Here is a 26574-nt window from a genome sequence, read left to right as displayed (position 1 = left end):
CTGTCTCAGAAATGTAAACAACTGGTTTGAAGCCCAGCGGCTCACGGGTGTCATTTCGCTATCTCAGACATTCCCACCCAGGACAAAGAAATGGAGGATAATCAATGCCAACTGGGTCCAGCTGGCCGCCAATTATAGGTGTTCTAAAATTTGTGTTCCTCCAAATAATATGAAGTCTTGTTTGATCACAACAGATTTGAATCCAGCATGGAGTCCTTCCTATCAATTTATGTACCAATAATCCAAACTATTGGAACTTTCTACACTTTATCGAGTGTGTGGTTTTAGCCTTGTTAGGAAGAAAGTGAGTAAGCAGAAGTGGATGGGTGCTTGTAATTCAAGAGAACATGTGTTGATTAATGACATGGCAGCCTTCACACATTCCCTAATCTAGAAACAGACTAACAAGTGTAAAAGTTGCAGATCATTGCTGATGCTTGTTTCCCAATTCTAAATAAGGACCTGAGACGAGGATTATGTTGTTCCTTTTCCACTTCTGATTAACAGGAGCCACAAGGAACATTAACATAACAAGAAAATTACTTATCCCATCCACACCATGGAATGTAGAAATAAAAAACATTCCTATAGCATCCAATCATTACTGATTATCATAACAAAGTCCTTTGTCAATGTTTATGGTCTCTGGAGCAGCCATCACATAAGGTCTTAAGCCTCTACTCTGCACTCAATCTTATTTATGCTTGTTTATGTATTTATTGTTGAGCATGTATGTTTATGCTCTAAAGAGATTCACAATTGTTGGAAATTCGCCATTCTTCCGCCACACAGGAGCGTTTAGGCTCTTCCGAGCAGTTGATCCCAGAGGTGCAGTGTGATGCCCCAAGTTGCCGCCAGGCAGGGTTGGATTGGTAAGGCGGGCATGCAGGCATTGGGTGAGGGGCCGGTATCTGAGTTCCAGCTGTGGGCTGCTATTTTGAGCATCCTGGGGTGCCAATTTGGGCGGTGTTTGTGGTGTTCAGATGGCGCCAGCGGCCTAGTTTGTGCCTGAGTGGCCTTTCTGGAGGCAGATGGGCGTCCATTACCTCCCTTTTATCAATGAACGGAGGTGAATGTCATTCCCTTTCTCTTGTTAATGTGTGCATATTGAGCAGGGGCAGGGTGCCTGAGCCGAAATGGCCTCACTCGTTTTCAGGTGTGTTTCACCAGTGTGAACTAATCATTGCATTTATCTAAGTAAAGTTATGAAAATATGCCTCTAGAGAGAGACCCCCCTCTTCTTTTCATAAAACTCTGCCAAAGCAGTGTTTTGCGGAAAGGCAATATGCAAATGTGGGCGCAGGCCTATCTTAGATCCCAATCCAACCCTACAGCCAGGAGGCACACTTCTAGTGTCCTGGTGCCATCATGGTCTCCACGTGCAGGCCGGCTTGAAGTATTTCCTGGATTTATGCTGGATTAAGCCATATTTACACTTGTGATTTTCTCTACCTAATTTAACTTTCACCCCTTTGCTCATGGTAACGGTTAACGTCCCTTCTAGAGAGGTCGTCTCTAAGGGTGCGGGGCACAGTGCGTACCACCGACTACTAAAGGGTGCTGTGCACTACTACAGAATGCAGTGCTCCTACCGAGCTTCTCGGTCGGTGCGCTTTCAAGGGAAACTGAATGGAGCATGTTGAGCAGTTGATCACGGAGCGTCTGCTACCCGCTGGGCTAAGAGTGAGATGCCCTACAATGCCAGGGTATGTATCAAGCCCAAGTGCTTCTATCGCATCGCTAGAGACGCCGCAAACGGGCTGGTCTGTAAAATTATTGTATTTTTTTTAGCACTGCCCTGCGCTTACTAGGATAAACACACCCAGTGCCTGCCCAGGTATCTCAAGGGCATGTGTGTGCGCAGTAGAGACCCTCATTACCTGTGTGGCCACCGCTAACTGCGTTTGATAATCCTGCATCCAAAACCCTTGGCATGCAGGACGAGGTAGCCTTCTTCATGGAGAAAGAGCAGGCCCAATACTTTCCTCTGGATGATGAATTCCCCAATGTGGTGGATGAATCCATCCACAAAGCGGTGTCATACGCCATGGAACCCTTCGAGAGGAGATTGCAATGGCTGGCTGCTGCCTATTCTCTACCCTTCCTTGTGAGGGAAGGCTTTCACACCCCCTTAGTCGTGCAACCTTGTGGGCCTCCACCTCCTCTGCCTGGCAAGGCCAAGGTGAAGTGCCAAAACACCAGGGGTAATGATACCTTTGACAGGCTCAAATGGGCCAGGAAACCCCACAATGCTGTCCCCTGCAGGGAGTCTGGATGTATATACTTCCCCTCCTTACGCAGATCCGGACTTCGATGGCTCACACGTGGTGTCAGATGGGGACGACGAACCGTCCAGACCTTGACGTCACTCCTCCGAGGGTGCCACTCAGGCCCCTAACCCCTCTGCCATCCCTGACAGCGACATGCTCGACCCTGATAATGTGATCCATCCTAAATCTTCTGAATGGGTCTCAGCCCCCAAGTACCTCCAGTGTGGAGGCCAGACTCAGGAAGCCCCTTCATAAGGAAGTCTGGAAATGCCTTTGGGCGGAATGCCCCGTCCTTTCTATGGAAAGTAATGTGGTGCTCATCCCAGAGCTTGACCCTAAAATGACGACCTTCCTTGAAAAGTATTTGCGGGACCTAAAAAAGGTATTGACAAGTCCTGGTGGGCATGCCAGGACAAACTTCTGTAACCAGGCCTTTCACAAGAATTTTAGACATGGCTGAGGACACCAAGGCGTCAGGGTCCATCAATCCACCAGAGGCGCTCTCGGGCTGGGCACAGCTCTCTATTATATTGTTAGAAAAAGCTGACTGTGTCCTGTCCACAGAGCACTGATCATTTTTGATCTAGGTTAAACTCAAGCTACGGGACCAAGCCCCGTCGGAGGGGGGAGTGGGGGGCGGGAGTGTGGCCCTGGGATGCCTTTTTGGGACCCCTTCATCAGAGACTTAGGGAAATTTACAGCCATCTTTAATTCCCTGGGTAAGGTGCAAACCTTCATTAAGCGCCCCTAGGGTTTTCATGGGGGTCAGCCGTGTTGGGGGGCACATAGGCATCCACCTCACAGCACAGCCCTCCTTCAGAGGCCAAGGCAGATGGGGTCAATGGCAGGACTCCAGTCGATTTGGCGGTTTCTATCCCTCTAGAGGTGGATCACGCCTTTGTGGCTCCAGAGGTACACGCAGAGGGCTGTCCGCCCAAGGATGTTCTATTGGCGAGTCCAAGGTTTCCGTCTCACATGGCAAGTTGGGGGCAGGTTGGCCCAGTTTTAACACAACTGGCAGGAGATTACTTCAGAGTCATCGGTGCTGCAGACCTTGCAAGGGTATCAGATAAAGTTTTACGGCTTCCCTTCTCACACTAATCGTCCACGCCCCCTTGTTTTTCCCCAATCAGATGCTATCCTCATAGATGTGGTGGTCACTCACATGCTGGAGAAAAAGTCCATCGCTCCTTCCCACTTTCATCCCCCGCGTTTTCTGAGCAACCTATTTCTGGTGGAGAAGCACAATGGGGGTCAACATCTGGTTCTCAACCTCAAAGAGTTAAATGGGAGGTTGACCTATCGCCACTTCAAGATAGAGGGGATTCACCTCCTGAAGATTTGCTACGTCCTGGAGATTGTATGGTGCGCCTCAACCTCAAGGATGCATACTTTGCGATCCCCATTTTACCACTTTATCACAGGGTCCTACAGTTCCAATGGAGAGATCAGGTCTTCGAATTTACTGCTCTCATTTTTGGTCTGTCTTCGACTCCTTGTTCTTCACCAAGGTTCTCAAGCCAGTGTTGGAGCACCTGCGGTCCCAGGGAGTTCACCTGACCATCTACGTGGACTACAGTTTACTGATAGACCAATGTCCTGGACACCTTCAACTCTCTGGGCTTCCTCATCAATGCAGAGAAGTCCCACTTTATTAAGACTTCGTCCCTCACGTTCCAAGGATTTGTCATCAACCCAGTAGAATCTTCTCTCAGTCTTCCTATAAGGAAGCTGGCAAAGATCGGGTATACACTATGCAAAACAGACAAAAGCCAAAACACCCCTATGCCATGTAGCACAGATAGTGGGTCTCCGCTATTCCTCTATTCAAGCGATCTTCCCAGGCCCCTGTACTTCTGTACGTTACAACGCCTGAAGGCTTTCCACCACAGAAGCAGCCTGTCTTATGGGGAGTCGGTGCTCCTTAATCCAGACGCAAAGAGATGAAGCGGTGGTTCTCCTACATGGTCCCATAGAGGGCAGGGCCATATTGGGCATTAGTCCTGACCTTATTATCAAGTCTGACTCCAGCATGACAGGTTGTGGCGCCCACTGTGAGAAGTGATACACAGCTGGCAGGTGGTTATCTCCGGAAAGAACCCTCCATATTAACTGTCTGGAGGTGCTGGCGGGATTCTTCACAGTCCGATGTAGGACCAATGACAGGATCCAATGTTGTGTCCTTCTGGGGATTGACAAAGTGTCTGCGGTCCTTTACATCAACCATTTAGGAGGGACGAAATCTAAGTCTCTATTGGACAAGTGGCAGGGATTTTTGGGAATACGGTCTCGCCCACAAGGTCTCCGTGACAGTAGAACAGCTTCCTGGTTCCTCCAATATGGTGGCAGACTGGAAGGATTGATATGCCTTCTACCTGGACCATCAGCTGGACCGGTTCTTCAGTTGGAGGCCGGATCCACTAGCTGCAGCAAAGGATGCATTCCTGCAGGATTGGAGTCCGGAGCAGGGGTACGCATTTAGCCCGGTCTCGATGGTAACTTTACTTTCAGCATAGGTCTGGAGGCAAAATGCGAGCTTGGTCCTGGTGATGTCTCTTTGGAAATTTCAAGCATGGTATCCAGTTTTGATGGAACTTTCTTGGGATTATCCCATTCTTATACCCCTATATCCAGATCTCCTAAGAGATTGACCGCTCAGGGAATTGCCACAACCTGGTGGTGGATCAGTCTTTCTGCCTTATAGCATTGCGGATTACCAGAGGAAATGGCAAGTCCTGGCCCTTTCGCAACAAGCGAAGGCTCTCCTTGCAAAAGCATAGGCATCTTCCATGGTACGACGATACAAGTCTGCCTGGTCCAAATGGTCCAGCTGGTGTATGCAACGGTATCTGTATCCTGTGGGTTCAGGAAATGTCCCGGTGTTGAATTTCCTAGCGGACATGGATGTAAAAGGAATCGCTTATAGGACAGTAAATTTGTTTCAGCCTGCGATTTTAGCTGGCCATGACTCTACTAAAAGTCTCCCCACTGGAGAACATCCTCTCATGAGAGTTGCAGAGGGGCATTAGGTTATATGTCCCCCCGGAACAGAGATATTCTTTACTTTGGGATGTTAATCAAGTGCTTAATATCTTTTTTCGTAGTAGAGTAAATATCACTCATGAAAAAAACTTTCAGGTAAGTTGACCATGTTACTTTGCTTGGCTTCTGTTGTAGAAGTTTGGATATATGGTGGGCTCTGGAGATTAAAGGTAGGAGTTTTACCCAAGATGGGGTTCCTTTTCACATTTCAAAGCGCACAAAGATGCATACCACGATATTTTTGTATCCAACCTTTCCGGATACACAAAAGCCAGTAATTGATTGGCTACGTTGGTGGTGGGTAAACTTTGAACTAGCATAATCCTCGCCTCCGGTCCAAACATAGAAAATTTTCCTTTATGACAGCTAGGAAATTTTTCATTCTCATATTTTCAAAAATATTGAGGGTCAGCCTAGCATCAGGGTTGCCCCATTAGTCCTGGTCTCAACAGCAGGAAAGTAACAACAAGCACTGTCATCAAAAGTCAACCATAAACATGTTTGGAAAGTGTGCATCCCTTTGCCAAACCTTGTCCTGTTAAAAACACTTACCCATGATGTTTACATCACAATAAAAGTGATAAAGATTGTCAGTGCTGTCTGAGAAATAATCAAGCGTATTAAGGCACAAACTAAGACGACAAAGATTGAGAAACATTTTACTTCAAAGAATATACTTACACAAATACATGTAGTGTACAAAATACTTAGGCAATCCTTTACCAAGTCGTCGCTTACTGGAATATAAAAAACATAAGAGGGTTACAATTTATATCATCAACCTGTAATCACATTTATTTACTATTGATGCTAGAAAACAAGACAATTGTGTACTACGGAACTCAAAATGTATCACCCAAATTAACCTTTTTGGACTATCAAGGCTGGAAAAAGGCTAGAAAAAGGCTTATACGATAAGGTACCAAAGATTTGGAAATGTAAACCAGTCACTGCTTAACTTTTAGTGTGGTTGGCTCTCCATCTTATGTACAGTTAGTTCAGCTGAGATACCAAAAGGGACAGGGAAAACCTTATGATTTGTAACTATCCTACCTGATCTTCATGTATTTTATTTCTTGAGTATATAACTAAGCATGTATAAATTGAATAATTGGTCTGCTAGCTTGTTCACATAGTGGTGTAACATTTAAGTACTTGGGACGTGGCCTCGAAAAATAGAAACTAGGACGTAGCTTTCAGATCTCCCATTCTGGCCTGCGCAAATCCTGCAGCAGCCTCACCTGGAGTTGTTTTGGACCGCCAAACAGACTACCACTGCTGTGGGAACCCCGGCGGACGATTTGTTGAGCAGTGGGGTGACTGTAAACCCAACACCCTTGGGGGACATCAAAAGCCTGGCAGTGAATTCTTGAGGAGGAGACCGGACCAGTGACCCAGAATGCTGTAGAGAGAGCAGAGTGCTGCTGGTGGCTCATAGGGGTGCAGGGACAACTCTGAACGGCAGTTAGGCCAGGCAAGAACCGACTTTGAGACGTGGAGCCGCAGATACAGCCAGTGAACTAGAAATGCCGGTAGGTCTCCAGGTGCCGGGAACTATGATCCGCTGACATTGCGGAGGAGACAGTGGACCTGTGGGAGCAACTGACACCTGTGGAGGCCCCCACTACTACACTTCTGTGAGGCCTGCGGACCTAAACCCTGTGTCCCCTGCCCTCCGTGCCCTCGAGGGGCCTTTGTTGGATGCGGCCGGGGCTCTGGGGAACTTCGAGCGGCCACTGGGAGTAAAGTGTTCCAATTTGCCGACCACCCTGCGGAGTCTGCGGTGCTTCATAAAGGTGACCTGAATGCTGTGAGGGCCAGTCAGACACCATGAGCTGGGTGCTTCATCCTGCTGGTCCCGTGGCCAGTACACTGGTGCTAGGGGAATAAAGTGGGCGCCACTGCAGTCCCTGAGAGACTGTTTTTTTTAAGAGGCGGAAAGGCCTGCTGCAATAGCTGTCCGCACAGGTGAGCTCCAACGGATGAGGAGCTGAAGTTGGGCAAGAGAGGTCTAATCATCTGCTTCCCCCCCCACACACAGACACCCTCCCACAGGAGGTTGTCTGAGTGTACACTGGGGGATAAATTACATTGGAGCAGCTTGCTGGTTGGGGACCTGCTGTGGGCGGCGGCACCTCCTGGACACTTGTTGTGGGGAGCACGACTAGGGCCTACTGAGAGACAGGTCCTCCTATGAGCAGGACACTAGGGAGCACGGTGCTGTGAGCACCCAGCGGAGGTGAGAGACTGGTTGTTGGCGCCTTAACTCCTGGTGCTGCCAGGTGGCGAATGTGGCCAGGACTCGCATCCCCCCTACCTCACTGAGGATCAAAGAGCTAGCTATGGGTGAGACCTGCCTGACTGTGCCACCTGGTAAGAAGCCAGCGAATGCGGCGATGCCCCTGGAAGCACATATGAGAGGCTAGCTGGGACGGATTCTGGACCGGCTGTGTGGAGTTCATGAGGTTGGGATCTGGCTTGCCCCTGCAATCCCTCCTGGGCAAAGATAGGCCGCAGCATGGGACCCAGCAGACCAAGAAGGACTAATTCACAGCCCAGGGGACGTGTCCGGTAGATCGAGAGGGAGGCCTGCAGGAGCCACGATGCCCTACCAGTGCTCAGATACTGGACGCTATTGAGGAATCAAGAGAGACTGTTCAAGCTAAGATAGCGGCTGTATCTCAGGATATGGTCCTGCTACGGTTGGTCCTCCATAAGGTGGCGGAGAGGTCACTGGCCACAGAGCAAGATGTGACTAAGCTTCAGGAGGTGGTCGCCGCCTTGTGGAAAACTGACTGACCTCTCAGCTAGGACTGCCACTTTGGAGGTGAGGGCCAAGGATGTGGAAGGATGATCCAGGCATTGCAATCTCCGATTTGTTGGCTTTCGGGGCGGTACGGAGGGACCGACTCCAGAAATTTTCGTGGAGCGTTGGATTGCATTGACGATCCAGTCTGCTAAGCAGTCATCCCTTTTTGTGGTAGAATCTTAATAATCGCAAAAATATTCAACTACAGGGACAGGGATGCCATACTGCAGTCGGCTGGGGATCCTACATTTGAAAATCATGTGATCCGCATTTTCCAAAATTATACGCGACAGGTGCATCAAGTACAACAGACTTTTGGGGAAGTGAAACAAAAGTTGAAAGCAAAAAAAATAAAAATGGGACTGTGTTACATGCTACTCTACCCAGCACTCCATGATGACTACACACATTTCTTTACCACACCTGAGGAGGTGTGTGATTGGCTGGAGATACGGGAAGATGGAAGGCCAGAAGGTCTGCTGGGAGACCGTCTTGGACAGATTGGCAATTTGGCCAGTATGTTATGTGAGAAATATGATGGTGTGCGGCTGAGCAGATCGAGCTGAGTAAACGGGATGGGTCACTCCCACCAGAGTTTTGGCTGTTTGGCACTGAGTGTGTGTGGTAGGGGCGGCTGTGAGTGGTGGCATTGTGTGTACGTGGTTGAGTGTGCTGACATACACAGGCTTGGGGTTCAATGCGCTCTGGGGCTGCTGCTGTTGTGGCTGGCACTGGGCGAGGCTCCCCCAGATATTCACCAAGACTGTGAGCTGGGAAACCTGCCAGACCTAGGTTGCAACACCTAGGAGTGAGGCTTTAATAATAACATAATAATTTGTTACAGGGTGGAAATAGCAGGCCTTAGATGTCTGGGGAGTCTAGAGTTGTTTTTCTGTATTTACCCCAAGAGTGGGATGGGCTGTTAAGTTACACTTTGTTGTACAGCAGCAGCGATGTGTTCATAGTTTTGTGGAGGCTGAGGGGGAGCAGGTAGATCGAGGTATTAAGGTTGCACGACTTTGGTAGGTGACGAAGAATATTTGTGGGCTCAACTCATATGTTAAACGATATATATGCATACGCACCGAATGCCGATGAGGGGGATTCTACCTCGAGACAGAGCAAGAGCTGTTCCCTTATGTCGGGATCCGCCTCCTGTGGGCTGGCAATTTTAATTATGCTCTGGATGGGCAGCTGCATAGGCATCTGCCGCTGCCCCACATGCAGCTGAGCATGTCCACTACGCTGAGGGCCATAATGGAGGGCATACACTGTATGGATATCTGGCATGCAACACACCAGACGGTAAGGGAGTTCCCATGCTATACACCAGCACATGAAGCATATAGCCACCTTGACATGTTTCTGGTGTTGGAGGAGCTGGCTGCCGCTGTGGTTAATGTACACATTCTCGGCAGATTCCTCTTAGATCATGCACCACTACTTTTAGAGCGGGTCGTAGTGGAGCTAGGCCTAGGGTGCCCCTGAGATGCCTGCACCCGGAGACACTGTGGTACAACCAGGTCCATGAGGACCTCCAGTAAGTGAAGGCCAGTTACTTTGAGACCAATTGGTCAACAATGGCTCAGAGAGGGGTGAAACGGGATGCCCAGAACATGGTACTTGCGGAGGGTGCATGTCGAGGATCAGTGGGTGCATGTCGAGGATCAGTGGTACTCGCCGCTGCCTTGAGGCAGAATTGGCCCGGAAGGAGAGATCGTTCGCAGACCTCCATTGGGATGCATATGTCATGGAAGAGAGGCAGAAAGCATTGTTGACAGCCCAGACGTAGGTAGAGGAGATCTGGGACAGGCTGGATTGCCTGGTCCCCCAGGAATACCATTAACAATTGCACAGGGAGGGAAATATGTTGGGGAGAATACTTGCGTGGCTGCTTAAGAGGGAACGCCCACCCGTGTTGATCCTATTGCTGAGAATGTGGGATGGAAACACGGCAGGGACACAGGCATGTATTAATTCTCTCTTGTGGGAACACCTGGCAGCAGTGTACAGTGAGGTAGTGTAGGATCGGCCTGGCGGATGCTAGCTATTTCCTGAATAGGTTGGTGCTTCTCCATCTTACAGCAGTGCTGGCAGAACTGAAGCAGGGAGTTCGGGATAGGGCGCGATGCAGGGTGTCAGGCCGGGATTGACTCCAGGTTGAATATTACCAAGCATTCTCTGAACTATTGGTTGTCCACTTATTGGAGACTCTCCAGGGGTTGACGGGCTGCTGTCACAGTCCATGAGGGAGGCCCAGATTGTCATGCTCCCTAAGCCAGGTAGGGGTCCAATAGACCCTGGTTTTTACAGACCTCTGTCTATGTTCGGGGTTGAAATTAAGATCCTGGCGAAAATTGTTGCAACTAGATTGTGGGGAGTGGTGCCCCACTTGCTGCACGAGGATCAGTGAGGTTTATCCCTGGTACGGGGACATGGATGAACCTGCGGCGACTGCCTCATGTACTACACACTGTGGCAGATATGGACCTTCAAGTTAGCATTAGACATTGAAAAAGCATTTGACACACTCAAATGGGAATATCTCTGGGCGGTACTGAGGAGGAATGGGCTGGGGCCAGTCTTTCTGTCCTGGGTGCAACTACCCTACACCCAGCCTTTTTAGAGTACTCGAACCACGAATGTAGTATCGGATTGCCTGCCCATTAAGAGAGGTACGAAACAGGGGTGCCCATTGTCACCACTCCTCTTAATCTTGGCAATTGAGCCCTTGCGATTCGGTTACACTAAGACAAGGCTGAATGGGGTATCAGGGCGAGTGGAATTTGGTGAGGTGTTAAGCTTATAGGTCAACAAGCAAAAAAACATGCTTTTGCTAATAGCAGGGTTGCTGCGAAAGGACATAGCCGGTCACCCTGTGATTGAGCTTCAGTGGGAGCATGATCCCATCCGTTATCTGGGAATACAGGCGGCTCATACCGCGGACGCCCACTACCGTCTTAATATGGCTAGGGTGCTTGAGGAGTCTATTCACTTTTGCACCAGACTGCCTCTGTCTGAGATGGGTAGGGTGGCCTTAAGCAAAAAGGTGTTGCTGCCTCAACGCCTGTGCATCCTGCGGAACTCCCGATGCAGTATCCCAAAATCCACATTTGCCAAATTGAATAGTCTTCTGGTGTCCCTAGTGTAGGTAGGTAAGAGCAGAGTAGAACTGGAGATACTGAAGTTGGACACGGAGCTCGGGGGACTGGGTCTACCAGACCTGCAAATGTAATATTTTGTGGGTTTGTTACAATATATGACACAGTGGTGCACGGATGGGGCCTGAATTGGGAAAAGAACTTACTGGATGGGTGGGGAGACCGTTAGATCCTCCCAAAGTACCTAATGCAGGGGGCAAGAGTTACGGGAGACTGCCCGTTTATTTTCTAGCAAGTAGCGGAGACGTGGAAGCACACGGTCACGCGTGTGTTACGTAAGGTACTTTATGTGGGATACTACTAAAGTGGTTACCGCCTTTCCGACATAAACGAACAGTGATGGATCTATTGCAGTGGTTTGAAGGTAAACTGCACCATGGCTCGAGAACTATACATGAATGCTTTCCCTCATTGTGAGGAAAGTGCCAAACACAAGGAGATGATGGGCAGAGCGCTGAAACATTTCAGACACTCACCTCAAGTCACAGATCTAGGCTGAATCCATCATGGTTATTTAGCTCACTTCGCCACCCCAGTTCAGACCCAGCCATAAGCAAATCAGTTGTGACCCTGTTCCTCATGAGAACAGCCCAGTCCGAACTGCCAAGCCAGGTCTAAAAACACAAGATTTGTTTCAGCTCCAGCTGGGTCAGTTTTTGCAATGTGCCAAGTTGTCTCATACGGATCGTGAGGTTTGGACAGATTTTCCTGTACAACTGGCAGACTCACAGACACTGCGGCTGCTGCTGGATCCTGGTTCCAGTAGGGACATGATATCCCACATTTATAAAGCCTTGAAGGGAGACCGCAAGGACACTGTGGTCCATAACAGGTGGACAAGTGACCTACCTGAGCCACTTACGGAGGGCAAATGGATGAGTGCCTGCGCTCAGATCAGGGAAGTGGCTAGTAACGCACGGTTCAAACGTACCCAGTTTTATTAACTGCACCGTACTTAATCAACACCACAAAGGTTACACAGGATTAATATGTAGAGATCTGCCGCATTTCCCAGATGTGGGTCAGATCCGGTGACGATTTTACATATAATGTGGGAATGCGATAAGCTGCATAAATACTGGGAGGGGATATTGCAGGCTCTACAAGGAGCCACATGCATACAGTTGGACGCCTCGGTCAAACACTGCCTGCTGAGTGTGCACTTAACCACCAAATCAGGGGCCAAAATGAGAACAGTTGTGCTCCATTATGATTGGTACTGTCTAAGCAGCGCCTTGCCACCTACTGAACACAACACAGAACGCCCACCATCCAAAAATGGATGGCTGACACGTGCGGGGGGTTATTGGTTTAGTGGAACAACGGTTACAGAATAGTACGCTCAGATGAGCATGCAGACAGGGATCTGGAAATGTTGGGGGTCACACTGGAAAATGTGGTAGCTGTGGAGCCACTGGGGGATGATTCCCAGATGACAGCTCGGATCCGGCGCCTGGGGTCCACGCTGCGGCAACGTAGGGGGGTCAAACCCCAGAATGGCAATGTATATGTGTGCATAAACAGACAAAGTGCCTACAGTTATGGGGGTGCTGCCCACCTTAACCCTTCCCCTTCTCCCGCTCCTCCTCTTCCCTCCCCTTCTCCCCTACCCTGGCATGGCCCGGGAATAAAACTGCTACCACAGATGTCCACTACTGCTGCTTAGTATTGTAGAAGTTATATAGCTGGTTTGACACACACTTTTGCACAATTTAGGTCATGTGTGATGATAGCATAGGCTAAGTTGCTGCTGAGCTGACTACTAACTGGCTGATATGCAGACAATTAACAGCCATAACGAGAAAAGAGACTGTATCTGAACCCACACGCTGCTGTAAAAATATTTTCTCTTATAAGGGGTGAGCATCAAGTGGCAACAATGTATGCATCAATGTCAAATAAGCCATATTCACACAATGTGCTTCTAAACTAAATTAGTCGCATCCCCCTGGGCACACCATGGTTCCTTCAAGGGAAATCGGACTCCAAAAATATTTTGTCGTTTCAATAATACATTTTATTGTTCCAATGTTTGTTGGTTTATTTATGAAATTCTCCTCATTTAAGTTTTTACTCAAAATTTTCTTCAAACATCATATCCTTTACATATAGCCTTTTTGATAGCTCCTATGCATTTCGGGCTGAAAGCCCTTCTTCAGGGAGCATCAATAGAAAACGAAATCATAGCACAAATATTTGTCCAGTGTGTATATTATTCACATACGTTGTTTGCAGTACATTCATAAACCTTGTAGACCATGGTGAAGTGTGTTGTGTAAAATCATGCGCATCAGTTTTTATTTGTGATCCCCTCATGTTTCCCATGTGCCCCGACGTGAACTAAAAAAACTAGTATAAACTCACGGCGTTCTGCTCAATCCTGTCTTGTGTTTATCGATTGAAGGTTAAGCGAAAAACAAAAGTTTAACATTAACGAAGCACTCAAAATGCTTAGATCTTAGAATCGCTGCTTGTCGAGATGCGGCCAAAAACTTACTGATATAATGTTCGATGTAATAAATATTCTACTATTCCAAAACGTTCTTCACTCGTGCCGAACGCTAAACTCGGGCGGCTCTTCCGTATCCCTTTCCTGATTCCCCACGATTGGTTGAACAAGTGCGGTCACATGCTCATGTGAGCTGGCGATATGGACAACAGAGTAGCCGGTATACAGTGATCTAGAAAACAGCAGTGGCTGATGGTAAAAGTACTGGAGAATGTTAGTATTTCCTTACAAAAGGCGAAATTGGTAAAAAACACTTGTTAATAAAAAGTGAAAGATGACCTTTACCACGCAGAAAAAGTGAAATGAAAAATGCAGAATAAATAAAGTGACGACCCAACCCTTTTGTGTGTCTTAATTTCAAGGTGGGGAATTATTTTCCTATTAGATCTTGCAATAAATATAGAGAAGCTGTGTATGTGTGTGGAATGTCTGATGTTTTACATTACTACACAATGGTAAAATACACCACAATTCACTGTACCAATGTAGCAGACAATTAAGCAGCAATTGCTGTTCGCAATTTATATTCTAAAGATAACATGCAAGTTCTATACGGTCATTTAAACCATTTGGTTTGCTGGAGTTCAATTTGCTTATCCAAAAATTCTCACGACGCAGTAGGTACTTATTATTGTCCCTTCCTTCCATTTTTTCAATCGTTTCCAAAACCAGAAATTTCATTTGTGAGAGATTATGGTGTTCTTCCAAAAAATGTGTCGCAATTGCAGATTTCATGTTTTGTGTTCTGATATTAGATTTATGTTTGTTAATTCGTATTTTGATTTTGCGTTAATTTTTTCCCACATAGACCTTCCCACGTGGGCATTTTAGTAAGTATACCACGTTGGATCTTTGACAAGTAGCAGAAACTTTTAATTTGATGTTATAGCCTTTCATAGGGTGTGTTATGTTATTACCCCTTATTATGTTGTTACAATTATTGCCGATCATGCACGGTCTAGTTCCATTTGCCACTGTCGTCTCAATTTTCTTTTGTTTGAGTATCTCACCTATATTTTTATGTCTAGTATGAGCAAATAACTGTGGTTGTACGAATAATGAGTTGAAATCGGGTTCCATACCCAGAATTGGCCAGTGTCTTTATTATTCTCTTGAAGTTGACACTCAAAGTTGAAAATTTTGGGGGAGGAGGCAAGATGGCGATCGGAACGGACGCGTTGGCTCCCGGCTCCGTGAACCTCCGAGCCCCGCACGACTATTCTGTACATCATCCTGACATCGCGCTATACTCTGTGTTGGGGAAGAAGCGCTGCAACCGATGGCGCGGCCCTGATATCCCTGTCGGCCCCAGAACCGGAGAAATCTGCGAGGGCAGTCAGCGGCCCTGAAGACCCTGGACATAGGCTGCAGAAAATGGCCGGGTGAAAAGACAACAACAGCGGCCATTTGCACTGGTGCGGAATCAATCCATTGGTGTGCAGTGACCATCGGTCGGATTTTTGCCGCGGACGCCCTAATTGGCAAGCAATGCGGCGGTGCATCACCCCCCGATACGCTGGCCTGGAGGACGAATTATATGCCTGCGGAGCACATCAGTTAGCTGCTCCGACGCTGCATAGGGTTCGGCCCGGTTTTTGCGGGCCGCTCCCGAATTTTCGGCTTGTGACCATCGGGGTGAGGGTGACCGATGCGCGAGACTTCTCCTTGGTCTGCCTTCATTATCTTCACGAACCGGAAAGTGGCCGTATTGAGCTGATTCGCCTCTGACCACCTCGCAGTCCCCATTAGTGATGGAAGCGCCAGAGTGTTGCCTGGATAGGGTGGAGACTGCTATCCTGGCTACCGAGGTACAGCTGGGGGGGGAGGGGGGGGAAGTATGCACAGCCAAGTCGCGCCGCGATACAGGAGAACAGGACTACGCTGTCCTGCGGCGATATCCTTGCTGCTATTTGTGACTTTCGATCTGCTTGGGAGCATAGCTCCTGTGTGCTGGGGAGGAAGCTGGATGGTGCTACGCTCCTGCTGGGGCACTCACGGTCGGATTGCCCCCTGGCCCACGGGGACCGGCCCCAAACTGTTGGTGAAGGATGCGCCGTGGCTGCCCCTCTGTCCGGAGGGGTACATGTGCTGCTGGAATGTGCGGTGAACTATGGACAGCTATCCGTGGGCCTGAGATATTCTGATGGTCTCCCTTTACAACAGACGATGGCTGCTTCGCACTCTACACCGCTGCCGTCCCCCCGTGCTGGTTTACAGCGGCGGTTGTCTCCTGTGCCTGCTTCTTCCGTCCTTGTCCTCGAGTTCTCGATGTGGACTACGTGTACTGGGACTGTCGTAAGGAAGGTGGCCGTAGGTACTGATGTCCTTGTTGGTGGCCAGCGACGTCTATCTTGTATGTCTGTGCTGCTCTTCGTCCTTGCTTGGACACTCTGTTTTTCTCCACCGGCTGAAATGAGAATTTATCGGCAGACATGCCTCAAGGGACTTGAAAGGTCTGGTCAGGGATGAGATGTATCCCGTTAATGTTGACATTTAGGTGGCTGGCGGGGGTGAGGGCCGCGCGTTATTTTTGATACGCCTATCTGTGCAATATTTTGATATTTCTCCCCATCACTGATTGACTCGATTGATTGCTGTAGTGACTATAGGTCTTGGGGATGAGTGCTTTTGCGGGAAGGGGTGGCCGGGAGCCCGTACAGATGGCCCTCCTCCAGTTTTATAAAATATCTTTTCCTTCTCTTTCTGTGACTAAATTTCGGGTATTCCTCGTGGGCGACAGGCACGCTGCTGGGGGGGGGGGGGTAGGCCGTAGCCTCTGCAGGGGTGCAGAGTGGGGGGTAGGGAGGGTGGGGTTTCTTTAGTTTTGTCCTTTTTCAGTTTCTATGGGCCTTTTTGTCTCCTCTTCTTTCCTTTTCTTGTCTTCTTTAGCTTCCCTTTCCTTTTGGGTCAGCGTGCTGGTTAGGTACTGCGTTTTTTTGCCATTTTTGCTTCATGTGCTTTTTGTACTTATTATTACGGTAACTCCATGTTCATGGGGTGGGCGATGACTGGTGCGAAATGTGATTATGTGTTTACTCATCCTGATAAGTCTACTCTAGCAACGATACCTCGATTATGATTACTTGGTCTGTTGATATTTTGTTGCGGGCGTTGCTCACTCCCTGTTCTCGGTTGTATGTACTGCATCTGATCCTTCTTATTTTATAATAGTAAAATTAACCTCATTGAATCCTGTAGCTCAATGGTCACGTTAAACTGAAGTACTGCTTTAAAATACTGTCGTCTTTAATACTGGGGGGACTGTTGAGTTGTTTTATTGCTTGCGGATGTGCTAATAACTGCTTCGAGGCCGGCCAGGTGGTTGTAGGCCCGTATATGTACGCTGATGATGCACAATAAAGGTTTTCAAAAATTTTTTTTTTTTTTAAAAAGTTGAAAATTTTGAAACCACTACCATTCTGGTATTTTTCGGTTTTATGTTTTTTTTCCAATAGGTCGGTTCTATTCATTGAATGTGTACATTGTTTTGCTTTCTCTATAACTCGTTGTGGGTAGCCTCTATCCACAAATCTTTGGTCCATCTCCTCAATCCTGTGGTTAGATTGAACCGGGTCCGATGTTATCCGTTTGACTCTTATCATCTGGGAAATTGGTAGATGTTGTTTTAGTGACATCTGGTGAAAGCTGGTATAGTGCAGGGTATTGTTTTTGTCCGTAGGTTTTCGAAATACATCAGTTTTTTCCAATCCCTTTTGGGTGAGCATAACTTCCACATCCAAGAATGTGACTCTTTCATTAAAAAATTTCCAAGTGAATTGAATTCGTTCGTCGATTTGGTTCAATACGGTCAATGCTTCCTCTAGCTTGTCATGTGTGTTCTTCCACAATATAAAGAGATCATCAATATATCTCACTAGTAGTTTGAGGTTGTTTTGCCATTCGGGTTTTGATAAAATGTGCTCTTCCTCGTACTGCTTCATGAATAGATTTGCATATAACGGTGCAGCGCAATTGCTGATGGAAGTGCCCACTAATTGGAGATACCACTCTTCTTTGTATCTGAAGTAACTCTGATATAAGGTGAAGTACACGAGTTACATCAAAAATACTTGCATCGGTAGCTCCAATTCTGTATTCATTATTGCTTGTTCCATTGCTTCGATACCTTGAAGGTGTGGAATTAAGGTATAGAGGGACTTTACATCGGCCGTACACATTAGTAAACTCTCATCCTCTCTGATTTCAACTGCCTGCAATTTCAGTAAAAAATCTGTTGTGTCTTTCGCGTAGGTTTTCATGTTTTTCACTAACGGTTGCAGATATTTATCCAGGAATTGTCCTACAGGTTCATGGAGACTCCCTCATGTGGATACTATCGGTCTTAATGGCGGGTCTCTTAAATTTTTATGAACCTTCGGGACCATATATAGTGTTGGATTCTTTGCATTCTGTTTAATCAGAATTTTTTTTGTTTTCTCTTTAATTGCTCCAGTATCATAAGCTTTATCAACTATATCCTTCAATGTTTTCATGAATTGTGACGTGGGATTTTCGTTGTGCTTCATATATGTGGTGGTGTCTGATATATGGTCCATTAGTTTGGTTTCATACATGAGAGTGTTCATGATTACTAATGCTCACCCTCCTGGTGACCGTCCTGACGCTCTCAGTAGCGGTCGCTCCCCACGCTCCCTGCTCCACTCCTGGTATCGTTTGGGCTGCGCACTGTGCTCTCCTCAGAATACTATACATGTGCTGGCTGCTGTGCATATCGGCGCTATATTGAGATTAGCTTTGTCGAATTAATTGCATAATTAATTTCACTTTCAGCGCTCGCTGTGTTGCTCTGTTTATAACTGCATTGATTGTGATGTGCCTTGTTGATTTGTAGCGCTTTATTGTACCATCGTGTAAGCTGCCTGATTTTGGCTTTGTGCCCCAGCCTCTCTGTAGTTTCACTTTTCGATACTGCTGCCATTTTGTTGTTGTTGTGCCCCGGAGACCGTCCCCTGCACCTCGCCCCCGCCTCCCAGCTAACCCTCCCTCCCACTGATTGCATAGGTCTGGTCTCACCCTCGATAGCGCTGTGACCGTCCTGACGCTCTCAGTAGCGGTCGCTCCCTGCTCCACTCCTGGTATCGTTTGGGCTGCGCTCTGTGCTCTCCTCAGAATACTATACATGTGCTGGCTGCTGTGCATATCTCCTTGAGGAATTATTTCCAATATCTAAATAATTTCTATTCAGTCTTTTATAAGTACTTAACTTGGAAAGAAAACATAAGAAACATGATATCTCTAATCTTTTATATATATTATTTAGAAAATGATTCTTTTGGTTTTTCACAAAATTAAAGAAGTCCAAATGATAGGCAACAAAACAACACTACAATTTTCTGTACATTTTCCTGTAGTGTGATACACCGTTGGTACAGTATGTATTATACAAATATATACATAGGGTGCTCCTGTGCATGCAGTCGACTAATCCAGCATTCTAATACATACAAATCCTTTCTTGGATGTATATGAACCAAACTGTGTATGAGCGTCGACGTTTCGTTCTCTACTGTATTATTTCCACCAAGACCATCCTCAGGACTATGTGTTGCACATGATATTAAAAGTTGTCTTCCAAAATTTCAATCCACCAACACTTCACAGGGTAGACCGAAAAAGCTCCTCCACAATTATTCCACTTGAGTTTCGTTTACAACCCTTGAATAGCGTTTAAGAAACGGGCAAACATCAGCTCTCGAGTAGCCTGCAAACCATCTAATTTGGGATGCTGTATCCAAAAACGTGACCGTACTACTCCAGTCTCCGTCAGCGTTTTTTGATTTGTAGCGCTTTATTGTACCATCGTGTAAGCTGCCTGATTTTGGCTTTGTGCCCCAGCCTCTCTGTAGTTTCACTTTTCGATACTGCTGCCATTTTGTTCTTGTTGTGCCCCGGAGACCGTCCCCTGCACCTTGCCCCCGCCTCCCAGCTGACCCTCCCTCGCCCCTCCCCCCTACACTTCTCCATTTATGACAGGTGCTTTTGCGCGCAGCGTTCACGCGCAGCGGTCGCACCCCATGCGCCCCAAAGGTGCGCCAAAGGTAAGCCCGTCTACGCCCGTCCGCGCCTGGACCGTGCCCAGCGTCAGACCCCTTGGCCCCCGCAAACCGCACTCATCCCGCATAACGTATGACGCTGCCACCCTCCTAGCCCTTAACCCCGGACGCACACCACAATGCTACGAAGCTGCCCCAGGACGGACCCACAGTCCCTTCGCCTGCCACTCCTGAAAGTTCGCCTGCATCAAGACCCACACCAAATCCACTAAATCCAAACACAGCTCCGACCCTAACCACCTGAAGTGCATCCTGCTGAACACCCGCTCGGTCCACAGACACGCCACTGAACTCTGGGACCTACTCGACACTGCTTCACCGGACATCGCCTTCCTTACAGAAACCTGGATGAACGCCTCTTCAGCGCCCGACATCGCCATGGCCATCCCGGACGCTTTCAAGAACATCCGAAAAGACCGCACCAACCAAACAGGAGGAGGCATCGCCATCGTCCATAAGAACACCATCAGAATCACGACCAGCCTCGACGATAACCTTGCAACCGCCGAACACCTCCACTTCCAGATCCACACCGACCCCAGGACCACACTTAGAGGCACCCTCATCTACAGACCACCAGGTTCCCGTAAACAATTCAGCGAAGACATCACTGACTTAATCAGCCCACATGCCCTCACCTCCGAGAACTACATTCTACTGGGAGACCTCAACTTCCACCTGGAAAAGAAAAACGACAGCCACACCACCACCCTTCTGGACAACCTGGCCAATCTCGGACTCAAACAACTTGTTGACACCCCCACCCATGTAGCCAGACATACGCTCGACCCAATCTTCACCTCCAGCAAGCACATCTCCTTCGATCACACCACAGCAGTCCATTGGACGGACCACAGCTGTGTTCACTACAGCTACAAAACTACCTCGACCCACAAACCCCCACAACCTATTCCACGAAGAAACTGGAACAAAATCACCACCGACCAACTCCTCACATCACTCAAACAAAACCCTCCCGCCCTCTCATCGGACCCAAACCAAGCGGCCACCAAACTCAAACAATGGATCACTCACAGCACTGACGAACTAGCACCCTTGAAAAACCACCAAACCAAACAGGGTAGCAAAAAGGCCTCCTGCTTCAACGAGGACCTTAAGAAATCCAAGAAACTATGCCGTACTCTCGAGAAAACATGGAGAAAAAAACCAACCACTGACAACCTGACCACCTTCAAGACAGCCACCCGCAAACACCACCAATTGATCCGATCCACCAAGAAATCAGCATTCAAGGATCGACCCGACAACAACGCCCAAAACAGCAAGGAACTATTCAACATCGTCAAAGAATTTACCAACCCCACCGCAGCCTCAAACGACATTACTCCCTCCCAAGACCTCTGCGACTCGTTATCATCTTTCTTCTACAACAAAATCGCCGACATACATAACAGCTTTGAGAACATTTCCAAAGAACAGTCCACTCCACCCACCTCCGAACCTAAACCGGCCTCTAACATCCTTAACGCCTGGAACCCAATCACCACTGAAGACACCATCCGCCTAATGAACTCCATCCATTCAGGCTCGCCAACCGACCCCTGTCCCCACCACATCTTCAACAAAGCAGATCCCATCATCGCACCCCATCTCCGTGATGTCATCAACTGCTCCTTCAACTCCACTACCTTCCCAGAAAGCTGGAAACACGCCGAACTCAGCGCCCTCTTGAAGAAACCCACAGCGGACCCCTCTGAACTTAAGAACTACCGCCCCATCTCCCTCCTCCCATTCCCTGCCAAAGTCATTGAGAAAGCCGTCAATAGCCAACTTGCCGCCTTCCTTGAATCCAACAACTCCCTCGACTCCTCCCAGTCCGGCTTTCGAGCCAAACACAGCACCGAAACCGCCCTTATTGCAGCGACAGACGACATCCGAACACTACTGGACAACGGAGAAACAGTTGCCCTCATCCTACTCGACCTCTCCCTCGCCTTCGACACAGTCTGTCATAGCACCCTCATACAACGCCTCAGCAACATCGGCATACAAGGAAAAGCCTTGGACTGGATCATCTCGTTCCTCGCCGGGAGAACCCAGAGAGTCCGACTCCCCCCATTCAAATCAGAGGCCACCGAAGTCATCTGCGGAGTACCACAAGGATCATCACTCAGTCCCACCCTCTTCAACGTTTACATGAGTCCCCTCGCATCCATCGCGCGACAACACAACCTTAACATCATCTCTTACGCTGACGACACCCAGCTGATCCTTTCCCTCACCAAAGACCCTAACACCGCCAAAACCAATCTTCATGAAGGCATGAAAGAAGTAGCCGAATGGATGAAAAACAGCCGCCTAAAACTTAACTCAGACAAAACTGAAGTTCTCATCCCCCTCTGCCTGGGACGACTCATGGTGGCCATCGGCCCTGGGCACGGCACCCATACCCATAGACCACGAACGTAACCTAGGCTTCATCCTAGACTCCTCCCTCTCGATGACCAGACAAGTCAACGCCGTCTCATCCTCTTGCTTCATCGTACTTCGTATGCTCAAAAAAATCTTTCGTTGGATCCCCATCGAAACAAGAAAGACTGTCACCCACGCACTGGTCACTAGCCGACTGGACTATGGAAACACCCTCTACGCCGGAACCACAGCCAAATTACAGAAAAAACTCCAAAGCATCCAAAACGCATCAGCCAGACTCATATTGGACATCCCGCGCCAAGCTCACATTACCGATCAACTTAAAGACCTCCACTGGCTTCCCGTCAACAAGAGAATAACGTTCAGTCTCCTCACCCACGCACACAAGGCCCTCTACAAACTAGGACCCGAATGCCTCAACACACGACTGTCCTTCTACACACCGACCCGCCAACTAAGATCCTCCAATCAAGCCCTCGCCGCAGTTCTGCGCATTGATAGATCCACCATGGGAGGAAGATCCTTCTCCTACTTGGCGGCCAAAACCTGGAATTCTCTCCCCACTCACCTCCGCCTTATTCAGAACCACATTTCCTTCAGGAAGGAACTTAAAACCTGGCTATTCGATAAATAATGCACCCCCTCCCCCAAGCGCCTTGAGACCCTCTGGGTGAGTAGTGCGCTATACAAATTTCTGAACTTGAACTTGAACCCTTTGCCGGCTTCTACACATTTAATTTGCTCGTTGTTGGCTATCGTCCTCAGTGCATCAAGATCCTTCTGCGTGATGTTTTTCCTAGTTTTTCTGTTAAAGTTGAGTCTTGACAAATACTGTTTTATAAGATTCTCAAATAGATCCAATGTCTTACAGGAGCTCGAAGTAAGCTTGTTCAAGCTCATGAGAAAACTGAGGTTGAGACTTTTTTTTTAAAACATCCTACCTGACCAAGGAGCACAGGAATCCGATCAACTAATGGGCTTAAGATCGACCAGCACGTACCAAGCTCCTGTAAAGCCATAAGACATTGGCTCGGTAGAGAAAGCAAAATAACATACACATTCAATGAATAGAACAGACCTATTGGAAAAAAAACACAAAACCGAAAAATACCAGAATGGTAGTGGTTTTAAAATTTTCAACTTTGAGTGTCAACTTCAAGAGAATAATAAAAAGACACTGGCCAACTCTGGGTATGGAACCCGATTTCAACTCATTATTCGTACAACTACGTCATTTGCTCATACTAGAAAGAAAAACATGGGCAAGATACTCAAAAAAATTGTCTCAAACAGTGGCAAAAGGATCTAGACCGTGCATGAACTGCAATAATTGTAACATAATAAGGGGTAATAACATAACACACCTTATGAAAGGCTAGAACATCAAATTAAAAGTTTCTGCTACTTGTGACACATACAACGTGGTATACTTACTAAAATGCCCATGTGAAAAGGTCTATGTGGGAAAAACTGAACGTAAACTCAAAATACGGATTAACGAACATAAATCTAATATCGGAACACAAACCATGATATCTCCAATTGCGACACATTTTTTGGAAGAACACCATAATATCTCACAAATGAAATTTCTGGAAGGGACAATAATAAGTAACTACTGCGGCGTGAGAATTTTTAGATAAGCAAATTGAACTCAAGCAAACCAAATGGTTTAAATGACCATATAGAACTCGCATGTTATCTTTAGAATATAAATTGCGAACCGAAATTGCTGCTTAATTGTCTGCTACCTAGGTACAGTGACTGGTGGTGTATTTTTACCATTGTGTAGTAATATAAAACACACATGAACAGCTTCTCTATATTTATTGCAAGATCTAATAGGAACATAATTCATAACCTTGAAATTAAGACACACAAAAGGGTTGGGTCGTCACTTTATTTATTCTGCATTTTTCATTTCACTTTTTCTGCGTAGTAAGGGTCATCTTTCACTTTTTATTAACCGCGTTTTTTTCACCAATTTGGGCTTTTGTAAGGATATCCTAACATTCTCCAGTAGTTTTACCATCAGCCATGGCTGTTTTCTAGGTCGCTATATACCGGCTAGTCTGTTGTCCATACCACCAGCTCACATGAGCATGTGACCGCACTTGTTCAACCAATTGCGGGGAATCAGGAAAGGGATACGGAAGTGCCGCCCGAGTTTGGCGTTCAGCACAAGTGAAGAAGGTTTTGGAATATTAGAAGATTTATTACATCAAATATTATATCAGTAAGTTTTCGGTCGAATCTCGGCAATCAGCGATACTACGATCTAAGCATTTTAGGTGCTTAGTTAATGTTAAACTTTTTCGCGTAACCTTCAATAGATAAACACAAGACTGGATTGAGCAGAACGCTGTGAGTTTATACTCGTTTTTTTAGTTCACGTCGGGGCACATGGGAAACATGAGGGGAGCACAAATAACAAGCACTGGCGTTGCCAATAGGTCTCGCAGTAGGAAAGTTGGAGCTATTGGTTTTGTAAATGACATTTTATATTTATATATCGTTATTGGCATTGTCAATAACAATATATAAATATAAAATGTCATTTACAAAACCAATAGCTCCAACTTTCCAAATGCGAAACCTATTGGCAACGCCAGTGCTTGTTTACTCGGGTCTCTGAAGCCTTCGCTCCTCCTCTTTTACTGGCTCCTGCTTCCAGCAGTTACGACACTCTTAATTGTTTCCAGAGCGTGCCGCCACTAGGAATTACAGTAACAAAGTCACGTGAAACTCTCCATGCCAAAGAGGGGTTTGGGGAGGGGAGAGGCTTCTGGAAGTGAGCCGTGCCCGGGTATCATATCCCAAAACAAGAGAAGCAGCCCAGGCAGCACCGCCGCCCTCCAGGCCCTTGCGCCATCGCTCAGCTGCAAAGTGCATTATAGAACCGCCAGACAGGAACGATGCAGACGTGGAAAGCTCCTAACTTGGGTGGCAGGCCACGCTCGCATGACGGCGCCCTCCGATTGTCACACTGACAATGAGTGTGATCTTGGCCAAGTTGATGCCTCCCCCAGCGTGCAGGGGTTTCACCCAAATGGAATGTTTAACACCAGAAAGCTGCCTCGTCACCACCGACACGTCATGCAATTTATGAGTCACGGAATGATAATCTTATTGACAACACATGGTGGTAGGGCAACAGCTGCCACATACTTAAGTGAAAGAAAAAACACAACCAATCAGAATAGAGCTCTCAGCCTGTAGGGTCACAGGTTCAAACCCCTGGTGGACCCACGATGTGTTCATCACTTCCAGTGCTGTGGGATCGACGACTTATTGCAACAGAAAGATGCGTGGGGTCATGCGTGACGTCATGAACGATGTAATCAGCACAAATATCCGAGTTGAACAGATTTAATTTTTTGGGTGACTTTACTCGTTGTTTAGGTATCATTTTCTCAGTGTGGTTGGGACGACAGAAGGGTGGTTAGGAGGGTGCACAGCTGTGGGTGCTTCAGCACACCTCTGTGAGGAGAGATGCTGGCATGTAGAAGAGATTCTATATTACGAAATAACTATTTCCACCCCGTGCATTACACTGCCTACTCTCTGCTATCAGTAGTGACGTCATTAGTAGAGACGAAGGAGATGAATTATGTGCTATCCGCATTGCTCCACTGGGCAGCGGCGAATAGCGGACCTGGCATTAGTAGTGACCAAGATGTAGGTGCTATATTAACAAGGGTCACAGGAAAAAGAAAGATAATTATGGTGTGTGTGCGAGAAAGTTTAGAGCGAAAGATGCGGGAAGAGAGAGAGCGGAACACAGACGTTGAGAGTTTGAGGGGTGACAATGAAAGAGTGCGTGAGAGACAGAAAGAGGAAACGTGAGGATGAGAGAGAGTCTAGAGAAAGAGAATGAGAGAAAGAATCAAGTGGGTAAGAATCCAATGAGATAGAGAACAAGAGAAGCAAATGAAGCAGAGAGGCGACTGAGGGAGAATGAGTGATAGACGGAGATGAGGAGAAGAGGAGAGGAGAGAGAGGAGAGAGAAGTGGGCAGAAAAAGAAAGGAAAATAATGAGAGTGTGATAGAGACACATTGACCTAAGTGCAAGAGATAGGACCTAATGAACGAGAGGATAACATTAAATAAATGCACGCACGGAGACAAAGTGAAATAATGCGTCACAAACACGTACCTCATTAAATAAATGCACGCACGGAGACAAAGTAAAATAATGCGTCACCAACACGTACCTGATAATGCAGAGCGGCCGGGAAACTGAAAGTACGGCCGGCCAGCCATGATTAATTAGGGGAGGAGAAGCCGCAGAGCTCGCGCTGGGCTAAGCCCTTT

General features: G+C 47.4%; 1 protein-coding gene across 2 annotated transcripts in view; it reads right to left on the bottom strand.

The window, feature by feature from the left end:
• TRPC4AP (transient receptor potential cation channel subfamily C member 4 associated protein) overlaps positions 1-26574 on the bottom strand; it is a 729914-nt gene that overhangs the window by 505470 nt on the left and 197870 nt on the right. For both annotated transcript variants that reach the window (XM_086932356.1, XM_086932357.1), the window contains exon 5: positions 5994-6049. In XM_086932356.1, coding sequence (XP_086788482.1) covers positions 5994-6049 — 56 coding nt within the window. The remainder of the gene's footprint in view (positions 1-5993; positions 6050-26574) is intronic.

This window comes from Lissotriton vulgaris, chromosome 7 (assembly GCF_964263255.1).
Source record: "Lissotriton vulgaris chromosome 7, aLisVul1.2, whole genome shotgun sequence".
Lineage (NCBI taxonomy): Eukaryota > Metazoa > Chordata > Amphibia > Caudata > Salamandridae > Lissotriton > Lissotriton vulgaris.
The sequence above is the reverse complement of the archived record's forward strand: the minus strand, read 5'-3'. Positions and strand labels throughout refer to the sequence as shown.